This window comes from Takifugu flavidus, chromosome 14 (genome assembly GCF_003711565.1).
Source record: "Takifugu flavidus isolate HTHZ2018 chromosome 14, ASM371156v2, whole genome shotgun sequence".
NCBI lineage: Eukaryota > Metazoa > Chordata > Actinopteri > Tetraodontiformes > Tetraodontidae > Takifugu > Takifugu flavidus.
Window position 1 is genome coordinate 2,751,105 of NC_079533.1, and position 11,876 is coordinate 2,762,980.

Consider the following 11,876-nt stretch of genomic DNA (forward strand, 5'->3'; position numbering starts at 1 on the left):
TCACTTTGTAATAAGCGTTTTTCTGGTTAACACACAGTGTACACACCGCTGTGTACAGCGCACACACTGCACACGCAAAAGCAGCTCATCTCATCTGATGCAGATTTGCTCCTTGATCAAGTGACATTTGTCCGGATTTTTGGCCCGAGTGGCGTCAGATCAGGACCACACAGCTTGATGGCCCGATTTACATACCCAGCTGATACTCACCAGAATAATTTACTAAATTTATACGCACGTCCAGTTCAGTCTTTTAATGTTGATAACCATTTCAAGTGAACGTTATTAGGTGTGCTCCTAAGCCTAATAACTTAAATAACAAGCTTGAAATCTACCAGTTCCATTTTCCCCTTTATTGTTTGATCTCTGTACTGTAAATCTTCTAAGAAGAAATCTGAGGCTGCTGTTCTGGGAATGAGCTACCAAAGCTTTTTCTGAATAACTCAATAAAGATCCATTTATGGGAAGCTGTGATGAAGGCAGTTTTGTCTTTAATTATATTCAACAATATAACATATTTGACCACTTTTAATTGATTTTTCTAACTTTAATACACTAAAGTTAAGGCTATATACCTAATTTCTAGTAAGTGGCCCAGCCCCTCCTATATTTTTATGTATTTGGCCCTCGGTGAAAAAGTTTGGACACCCCTGCTGTAGAACAACCAAACCAAACCTTCCCATCAAAGAATGCACGCACGCACACATGCACGCATGCACATGGGTCAAAATATTAGTGCGACACTTACTCGCCACCTCCAGCGATGCGTTTCGGCTGACCGCTTCACCGAGGTAGTTTCTAGCGACACAAACGTACACGCCTTCATCGGGTTTGCTCCGCCTTCCGTGAACAATCCTGAGGAAGAAGAGGGATCCGCTGGGTAAGAGCATACGGTGGGATCGAGGGTCCTCTCTGTCCGTCTCCACTCGCTCGCCATCCTTGTACCACTCCACCATCGGAGTAGGTCGGCCTTCGGCTTTACAGTTGAGGGTGGCCGGCTCGCCTTTGGACACGATCAGGTCAGACGGGTGTTCTATGATGCGAGGAGCTGCATCTTCTAATCTCGGTCGAGATCCTGCAAAAACAGGGAGCGTTTTAAAGATTTGATAGATTCTGATAAATGTATTCAAAGTGATTGTTAGCTTGAACGTAGCTATTTCTATTAAGACCCTTTCCTGTGTGCCTGAAAGTGATAAATGAAGGCAGACAGAGACGTTCTATATGTCAGCTCTGAAAAATCCCCAGCAAATCTATCCTTCCTCTTCCTTTTTCAATTTGAATGACAGCATGTTGGCAGTACAATTATGCATAAAAAGCAATAACACAAACTGGAGAGCCACGAGGCACAAGTGAGATTTCCCCCTGGAGAGCTTCTGAAAGAATGACAACATGAGGCGCGACTTGCCAGAGATAATTGCTGTACAGTCATGACTGTGAGGAGATTTTCAGACTTCTCTCTCCGTATCGGTGTTTCATTTGTTCCTCCATGCTCAGACTGACATCAGACTGTCATCATTTCTTTCATATTTCAAGCCAGATGTGCAGTATATTTTTTGTATGTTTATTGTAAACTTTAGTGCTATTCCAATAAGCTTCTGAAAGATAGCTGATAAAATGGAGAAAGTGCTGATTTAGACATCATATTAATGTTTTTGACACCAGCTTAAAAAAAAAAAGGAAACCTTCATAATTGGTCTATCTGCCTTGTTAAAAGTTAAGACTTAAATCTACCATTGTGGCTTCCTGGATCAAGTAATGAGGAAACTGTGTCTGAGCTAAATATCATCAATGTGGTAGCAGTGGCTAATGACCAGACTATCCAGGAGGGTTACGCCTGACAATTAGCACCACTGTTTAAATCTGCATGCTGACTGACAGAAAAATAAATCCCAGCCATTCGTGCTTAAGGGTCAGGATTAAAGACGAGCTGACGTCTTACATGGACAGCTAGAGTCTGGAGAGAACCACGGGCTGTCTTCAGAAAGGAGTCTAATAAGTAAGTTTGGACCCTCTAAGGCCTTATTAGCTCCCACACATGGTGTACTATAAGAACACAGCCACAACCCTGCACCATGCACGGGAGCTAATAAAACCTCAGGGATGCTGCAGCAGCAACAGTGACTGACGAGAAGGACGTAAAGATGAACTACTGGCTGGACTGACAATGAGACAATAACACGCTCTATGGACAAATCTGGCAGCCACCACGGGTTGAAGGGGTGTCCATGTTGACATTTTCGCTCTCCTCTTTTTTGAGGCTGAGGCATACATTAAACCATTTAAGATGTTGCAAACGCTTCAGAAAAGTGTCCCTCAGTCATTCAGCCTGCTGACATTGCCTCCAAGCATGTACAAGCTCACACACAGCCGCTACATTCTCACATTCAGATGTGGGTATCAATGTTCCAATTATGTTTAAATATAAAAGTGATTTCCTTAGAGACCACGCAGACCAGTGATGATAATTCTCATTTTTTTTAAAAGTAATGAACAGAGAACCGGATGATATAAACCGGTTCATAACAAAATTGCAATCATGACTGCTTATCAACCATCATATCAATTGATGCAAATCCACAGGGGGGTTATTGATAACTGATTACTAAGTGACCACTGGATCAAGATGCAGAATGCTGACTGAATCATTGTTCTCTAAAACCAATGCTAGCATGAATATGTAGCTCTAGCAGCATAACTAGATGGTTGGTCAATACAGCATTTCCATCACACCAAGACGAAACTTCTAACCTCTTGTTATCAGTGAAAAAGGTTAAATAGAGTTTTCAGCACAGAGGTGTAAATTAGATACAGCAGAAACACTTTACGTTGAACCAGGCAAACCTGTTCAGTTATAGGTGAGTTCAAAGGTCACAGAAAGCCACAGACAGCCAGATATTTTATATACCGTACTGTCAAAGTTAACTTTAGTCTGCAGAAAATGGGAAGACAAGAGGGAAGAGTCCAAGAGGGTGGCGGAGGAAGAAGAAATGATTAAAAGCTGCAAGCGTCCTTTTGAGAATGGGGATAAAATGCTGAGAAAGAACTTTTCACCCGATAGGTTTTGAAAAAGTGGCTCAGTGTGATATAAAACACAAAGAATAGCACTGCCAAACACCCTCGGCAGCATCACCTCGCGTTATTTATGCCCGACGTTGTGATTGCAGCAGTTGCGACACTCACAGTGCGCCTGCGATCATTTGATTTGCTTCCTTTCCAAAACACAAGAAAACAGAGCTTAAAGATTCGACACACGGTTCAACTAGACTTTTCACTCTGAAGCACAAGTTCTTCCAAAAATATACTGTAGAGGTGGGAAGTTCAATGAAATTTACAATGTAGCTGCAGGTCAAAGAAGCGACTGTCGGATCGCCTGGACCATTTAATTAGAGCTGTGTGTACGTTCAGGCTGACGCTGCTAAAAAGCCTCGACAGAATTTGTTGTTAGAAAGAAAAACAGAGTCGGCTACCGGAAGAGGAGGAGATCTGCTCATCGGGAGTTTGTTTCGGCATCACTTTAGCTGACAGGTGAGACGAGATGAACAGAAATGTCACACCTTCTCATCCATGTGCTTCAATGCTGTCATTACACATGCTAAATTAAAATATATATTTTTTAAAAACGGTCTCCAGCCATGCTGATTAAACCTTTTTCTCTCTGCGTGACGGACTCACAGAGCTCCTTTCAACCCAGTGGTGCCCTGGCAAAAAGGAAGATTAACACTTGCTCTAGTTTGGAAACTAAAATTAAGGCTAAGCTGAGCCAAATCCCACTCTGCACTTGAGATAACCAACCGCGTGTTGCTGCAAAAATAGCCAGATGTTTTTGGCTTTAAAGTTTCCTTTTGAGTTGAACGGGTTGTTTCAGCCAAAGTGATCTGGTGATCTGACTGAGCATCATGATCTTTGAAGAACAAGCAGAGGAGAGATTGTTTATTTCAGCTGTTCAGTCAGAACAGACAGGAAGTCATGAAAAGGTCCAGCAACTTCACATTAGAGTTTACCTTGGTTACATTTTACAACCTTTTTCCCTGATGCTGAATATAACTGCAACTGTTGCTGTGTTATTTCAATAAACAGGAAGTGACCACGGACTCTGCATTGATTCCTCTTGTTAGAACTTGTTTTATTGCTTTGTAGCCACTTCCTCCTCCTCCTCCTCCTTCTTCTCCTTCTCCTCCTCCTCCTCCTCCTCTCAAAAAAGGGAGATAATTGATTTGCAAATGTGAATTCACAGTTCAATGGGGATCAGACAGGGGAGGGGGCAGTCGGCTTCTCTTTGACCCTGTAGGGAGGCCAAAGTCGGCCACTTGAATGACAAAGAAAGTGCTGGTTGAAAAGACACTGCCTCCTTAATTGAGCTTGTGTTGATGCTAATGGGCGGGGTCAATGCTGAAAAAGGAAATCGGGTGTTTTTATCGTGTCCCTCCAGGGGCTGGCAACAGATTCATGAGCTGGGGGCTCAATTGCTTTCTTTCTGCTAGTCTTTAATAAAATGAGAAGAAAAACAGTCCAGACATCCAAGCAGAATAAAGTTCTCTGCAGAGAAAAGCGGTTTGGTTCAGTGTTTGACCAAATGAACAAGGGAGAAGTATTTTTCACTGTAGATAGTGAGAAAACACTGTAGCTTTTCTGGACAGGCAGAAAAAAGACCACAAAGCCCAAAAGACCATTTTAAAACAAAGAATAATTCATTCTAAATTATGACTGTGAGGCCAGGGGTTTAATTACTTTACACTCTGTTTTAGTTCCAAGAGCAGCACCCCATCTAGGTGAATTAATACACTATTTTCAGCCTGCAGTATGTTCTCCTATAAAACATCTAGTAACATTGAAACAGGGGTTCTGCAAATCTACTCTGGCAGCATCTGTCAAACTATTTCCATAAAGCAGAAATTATCATCCAAAACAGATTAATCTCATTTGTTAGCATCCAATTGTTTCAGTGGAAGAGCATGTTTCTTCCACCGAGAGGAACGTTGGGCTGCAGCGTTACGAAGGAACAAGAGAGCAATGCCTTTAATTTTAATGGGAATCCCAGCAGACCAGAAGTAACAAATGACAAAAACTGGGGAAGGAAATAACAAAAGATATTAGCGGTACTGGTGCTGGCAAAGATGATCGCTGGCATGATGCTCCTCTGTGCTGTTTTGATGCTCATTCAGGCATCAACAATGGTTCACTGTGCTTCTCAGTTTTGCTGGAAACCTCAGGAAAGTGTCCCAAAGGGGCCTTGGAGATCCCACAGACCAGACCACAAATGTTCAGCTTCACCACTGGGTGCACAAACATGGCTTGTGATTAAAGGGTAAGGCTGGGGAGCCTCGAGAGGCTCTCACCAACAGAGCCACCATAACTGCGGGGAAATGCCACCGGCTTCCTGTGAGGCCCACAGCAACATATTAGATCTGAGTCCACGTCTACACACATGCACACAGTCTGATTACTATCAGCTATCTGTCTGAGCGCATGCATCACGCAAATCACTGAGGGAGGAAAGGGTCGAGACGTGGACTTCCTGAGTCCACATGTAAAAAAAGAAAGCTGAAGAGTTGTGCAAATAACGTAAAGGTTGATCAAATATGGACAGAACCTGTAGTTTCTTTTAAAATGGAGTCCTCCAACACACTATTGTGCTGATCTCCTCCCTCTTTAAAACCTTAAAACGCCATGCAGCGCTTAAAAGGTTTATGGTCAGATGTCATTAACCATCATTTTCTGGGTTTGTCCCAAGTTTAAAAAGTATGACAGAATGATCAGAGACAGGATGGAAAGCATCCTTATTACATATTGCATATCGGATAGCATATTGCCGGTTGCCAGACTTAAAAAATGGTTGAGCAATGGCCGACGCAGCCTAGGTGATGCCCCCCCCCCCCCCCCCCCCCCCCCCCCCGCTCCTTTATTAAGAGTTCATAGAAAAATATGCACTTAGAGAAAAAATCTTGACTTCTTACTCCAACAAAAAAAAGGAACATTTCCAAAGTAGAAACTGAAATTCTCTCTGTTGACTGTCTAAATGACAGATTTGGACAGAAGTGATAACAGATCAAATGAGCTTTTTTCCAAAGTCATATTTCTTTGCCAAATCTTCATTTTCAGGACATCCCACACTGTCGTGCACCACAGCTGCTGCCTGAGGCAGCGGCAGAGACCCTCGGACTGTCTCACGTCAGGTAACTCCAGGGGCTGCCGCTGTGCAGAAACAACTGCAGACATCCCATCAGAATCCACAACCTCTGTTGGACAACACAATATTCCTTTCAATTAGCTGTTGCCCTCAAAATAACAACACTAATGTTGCAACGAACCGTCTATTACCCAAGTCCAAGCACGTGCCTTCAGGACTACTCTGTATCCTGAAATCCTGCTATGGTTACGTTTGTGGTTCTGTTTTGGTTAGCCGCACTCATATAGCCATTCTTTGGGTTCTGCAGAGCTGGCTAGATAAAATATGTGCCAATGATCAGCTCCATAAAAGCAGCTCTGGAGCAAAAATCCTGTCTTGTCACTTCTCTTCACTTCTTCTATCTGCATCAGGACAGATTTCCTCAGCATATTTACGCCACCTTTGTTGTACACGAGTGGGACATTTTCCATGACACTGGATTATTTTGCTCTTTGCACCGAATGTTGCCCAGTTAGTTGTATTACTCCACAGTGTTAAGGGTGTTTGGTTCACATCAGTTTTCTGTAGCTACAATTAAGGCGGGGCCAGCCCTCCTAAAACCTCTGGAACTAATTCTGGAGGCCATCCATCTGTCTGCAGCCCGAGCTGCGGCGTTCAGGCCGTATTGTGCGGGGCCCCACGGGTATGTTGCACTTGAGACCTGCGAGGAGGAGCGATAGCTGACTTCTCCTGTCAGCACTCGCTGCTAAACAGAGCTTGGTGTCGTCACAGTGCTTTGATGGGGAAATCTAAGAGGGACTGTGTTTGCTCTGGCACCCAGCACTGGGAATTAACTCACTACATATACGTACATCTGGTTTGACAATAGCCCATAAGGCACTTGCAAACACAAAGCTGAGGCCGTTATTCTCCCTTGCTTTAGCAAATCCCAATTAATCTGTAATAACTAGTTGTATTCTTATTGGTGCACGTCAATGGCTTTCCTTGATGTTAAGTGCAGAAACATACCAATCCAATCTGGTAACCAGTTTTTAGGAATGTATTGAGTCATACAGAAGTTGTGTAACAGCTCATCTGTTCTTCCCCGGGTTTAAATAAGAGCTGGCTGAAAACTTGGTCCATTTTCAGGAGATGCACAGCGTATTTCAGTGTATTATGCAAGACGCACTGAGCTATTGACAAGCTGATTGATCTGCGAGGAACAGATGGGAGGCAGCTGGGGGAGGGGAAGTGTGCGTTTGCTCCCAAAGTGACGACAAAGCTCTCGCTGTCCTCTTCTCGGCACAAAATAAAATATGTGGTGTCAGTTTATAACAGCGCCACTGCGTGTTGCCCGAATCTGCAGGTACTGTAAGAACAGCATTCAGCGGCTGAAGGAGGCCAAGAATAATCAGACAAAATTCACCTTTTGTAGAGGAAAAGGGCTGATAATGAGCTAATAATCATATTTTACTACTTTTAGGTAAATAATTTGAGGATGCTTGAGCATAAAGTCTCAACAAAAATCAGAAAGAGAAATAAGAATTAAAGAAATTCTAATGAGTTTCTAGGACCCCTGTGTGGTTATTATAGACAAAGCCTTGATGACAAGAGACTTAATCAAGGTTACACAAACCTCATCTGTAGATGATCATCTCGAGACACTGAGGTCAAATTCTGATGTCAGATTTCAATTATTACCAACAAACCTCTGATTTTATTTTCCAGATGAACAAAGGTGCCTTAAAGACAGAACAAAAATCTGTTTTGGGGGTCACTACGATTCACTACAGCCTAATATGTCCTCCTAATATGTGCCTCTGCGGACTGAAAAGTTGGACACAGAAGAAACCACTGACAGTAAGGTCAACATAAGCAAAAGCAACATCAGGACTGCACAGAAAACTCTTGATTAATCTGATCACTGTTTATTTTCGGCTTTGATTTTATGTGATTTGGTGTAATTAATGTATTTGCATGTATGATGTGTGTCCATTCTCTTCTCTGTCCATCCTCCCCCCTTCTCCTCTCTATATGAGCCTGGTCCTGCTCAAGGTTTCTTCCTGTTAAAGGGGAGTTCTTCCTCGCCACTGTTGCTCGTTGGCTGTCAGGCGCTGGGTTTCTGCCGAGCAGCCAGCAAATTGATTGTAACAGACGCTATATAAATGAAATGACTTGATTTTATGTGACAAAATAATATTGCAACCATTTAGGGATCAAACTACACGTTCACATTAAGTATAAAGCTTGTTGACAGCAGGGTCGGTGTAGACAACAGAAACAGATGTTTTTTCTCCTAACTGAAGAGTTCAGTCACTGTAACCATAACTGAAATTCTGCTACAGCTCCGAGTTGGTGTGTAGACACGTTAGGGTTCACAGCTGTGCTGGTGGTGATCACAGCCGGTTCCTGAGCACCTTCAGACCTTCAGTGCATTTTGAGATTTCATGTAATCATGTGCTGTTTAAATGACAGACATGATGTTCTTTTTCCCTTCATGGATTTTACAAACAAAGTCAGCCTTAAAGGCAGCACCATATGTGACGATCAGGCAAAAGTAAAAGTGCCAAACAAAACAGCCTGGAGGAGAAAGAGCCAAAATATAATGAAGGGCAACACTGGAAACAGAGCTTCTGTAAAAAGTCCCTGTCAAATCAGACAAAGTGAGACAAAACGCAGTGAAAAAAACTGTTCACTTTGTAAATAACTTCATTACTGCACTTTTTTCCCAATATTTTTTTAAATTGTTGGATGAAATAGCTGCAATTTCTTGTTACTTAAAGGCTAAAAAACTAAAGAAATCTCCCAAATTTAAACAGCACCTGGAATCCATTAAACCAAGCGAGGTCAGTGAGGATGATGGTGAGTCCTGAATACCTCAAATGAAAGAGCATAACTGGAACTGGGACTGTTCAACCAGGAGCAGCCTTGATTATTCTGCTATTTCGACCATGTTATGCTAAACCCAAATTGTGCAAGCTTCATTTGATCTGGTGACCAGCACGGGTGCATTGACTTAACCCCCACATGGTGACAAACACGTGGTGCGCTGGCGGCGGGCGCAGGCAGACTGCGGCGTTGACTGATGGTGACAGAGATGACTGACAACAACAGCCCAGGCTCTGGTGTCACCTTACTGAGCAAACAGGGTGAAGAGGAGCCCGTCGAGACGAGGCTCCGACTGCCGCCAGGACAATCTGGACCACTCTCTCCTTTTCAGATCAGAAGCGAGGTTCGATAAATCCTAACGTGTAAAATCAGTACACGCTTTTTTCTTTGTCTTAGCTAGATTGCACGCATCTCTCCAATCCAGCGCGTGCAGACCAGACGAGCATCTGGGCCCAGCGGAGGAGCGCAACCACAGATGCTCATTTCATATGCGACAGCTTTACAATCACCAGATCCAGGCCCGAACATACTGCTGTCACACGGCGTCTCCGCCCCGTTGAGTCACAGAAAAATTACTTTTCAACACTGCAGACTGGTGGTGGACAATAATGAAGAGCCAAAGACTCTGTAATCCACAACCATGGAGCCTGAGTCACATCAGATGTGGAACAAATAATACCGCTTTGCCTCAGTTGACAACAAAAGAAAGATAAAATGAATTAAATACCAACTATGAATATGAATAAGTAAATAAAACAATGCAGAACTTTGTACATGGAAAGATGTATGCTGAAGGGGCTATTTTATTTGATTAATTCATTAATTACACCTTATTAATAGTATTTAAAATTGATCTCTCTCCCTCTTTTATCGTACCTGCTCGATTTCAATAGTCTATTGTTATGTTCTCCAGTTCAGTAAATGCAGACTTCTAATGTGATGATTCCCATATCAATCAAATGTTTCATAAACAATAAGAAAATGCATAATTACATGTAAGGGAAAATGATCTTTATCCAGCATCACTGCATGTTGCATCAGAGCTGAATACAGCTACTTTCCAAGATTGCTAGCAAACTGATGTGAAAAAGCATCTTAATCAGAAATGAATCCCACACTAAGGCTTTTCAGACCATCCTCACTTTCTGCTGTAAATTGCTGTGGATTCTGAAGCCAAAGCAAAGGAGCGAGCGTTACCTTTTAACAAAATACAGAAAATGGTGAGGCCAGCAGACCTGCAGTACATTCTGCCACTTCCAAAAGCCCAAACTATTTCTGGAGCTCTCTAGCTGCACAAGGAAAGAGGACAGTGTGACATGTAACGAAGCAGCATCCGCGAAAAGGCTTTTATCCCAAACAAAAACAGAAATCATGTATTTTTCAGTACACTTGGTCCCACACCTCCACTGGCTTTATTATAGTAGCTCATTTCTGCAGCTGCATGCAGTCCAGTATTCTGTCCCCTAATGGCTGCAATAATAGAGATAAATGAGCAGGCTGAAAGTCAGATTTCAGTTGGGAGCAGATGCTTGTGTGGATCCGCGGTCCCCTGGGCGAGCCACTCAACGGGGCTGCATATGGGCTGCTGCTCTCCCGTCGGCTGGTCTAACTGGTCGTTTACATGGTATCACCAGGAGGGTTAGCGGCGCGCGTTCAGGACTGGTTTTAAAGGTGGGAAATCAAAGGTCCGGGGTTCTTCGTTCATACGCAGAGCAACACAAAAGTGATTTTCAACTTACCATATATAGACGTCCCGAGGGTGAACACAAACAGCAGAGGGACCAGAGTGTGACGGCGCTTCATCATTCACAGAGCGGCTACCCAGAGGCAGAGTTGCTGCGCATCCAAACACACGCGTAAAAGCTCTCCAGTCTCCACCAACTGCATCAAACTCCACGTGCAGCTTCCGAGACACCACGGCCACAAAATAACCCCCCACTCATCTCTCAAGAACTTTTTTTTAAAAAATCTGTCCACCTGTCTGTGTCTAGTCCCGTGGCCAGTGCGCAAAAAGCGAGGTACAGGTGATGAGCGCACAGGCGGCTGTGAGTGTCAGGCTGCGCCCGGTCCCTCCGGGAGTCAGCGCCTCATTTAGTCCAGTTTCTTGTATGAACATGAGACAAAATGAGGAGTCAGAGAAGCTCTCCCGGTGACGGATTCATGTCGGAGCCTCCGGGAGACTTTTTCTCTCCGTTACGCACGCAAATCCCAGGATCCTCCTGCCTCGCTCCTACAACTCTTCCAAACTGAACACGTAGCGCAGACCTAACATGCTGCCATCAACTCGAGCAAGACACGCTTCCGGTTTTGCTTTCAAAATAAAACAGACGTTCCACGGCCCGGCGTCCACAAAATCTGAAGTTAAACCGATTAACGGGAGTAATAATGAAAATAGAGGGCAGACTTGGGACAAATTTAAGGAACTCAAGCAAATTTAAGTAAATATTTGCAAAAACATGATCAAAAATCCTAATCTCTTCTTTGCAAAATTGCATCAATGATAGCCCACAAAGTCGGTCTTCATGATATGCAACGTAAAATTTTGCCCATAATATAGTCACAGTAATATATTAGTACCATATTTTTTTTCCCAATGATTAAAATAATAAAACATTGCTTCCCCCCTCAAGTACGACTACCGATAACAGTAGTTGTAGAATCAGTCTGTTACTGATAGAGTGTTTGCTTTTGAAAGTAGACTCGTATTATTTCCGTTTAGTTCGTGTTTTGACCAAACGCTTTACTTTACTAGCAGCACTCAATTAAAGGGACAGTGCACTCTTTATTCAATACTTTGGATTGTGGACAAAAATATATTAAATTTCAAATTTTTTTAGCGTTTAGACCACGATAGAATTTGTCCTTTTAATAGACATATATT

General features: G+C 43.1%; 1 protein-coding gene across 3 annotated transcripts in view; it reads right to left on the reverse strand.

Moving 5' to 3' along the window:
* robo3 (roundabout, axon guidance receptor, homolog 3 (Drosophila)) overlaps positions 1 to 11,250 on the reverse strand; it is a 55,781-nt gene extending 44,531 nt beyond the window's left edge. For all 3 annotated transcript variants that reach the window (XM_057054393.1, XM_057054391.1, XM_057054392.1), the window contains exons 1-2: positions 10,735 to 11,250; positions 749 to 1,075 (exon numbers count right to left, since the gene is read on the reverse strand). In XM_057054393.1, the coding sequence (XP_056910373.1) occupies positions 749 to 1,075; positions 10,735 to 10,801 (394 nt within the window). In that variant the 5' untranslated portion in view covers positions 10,802 to 11,250. The remainder of the gene's footprint in view (positions 1 to 748; positions 1,076 to 10,734) is intronic.
* Positions 11,251 to 11,876: the final 626 nt, after the last annotated feature.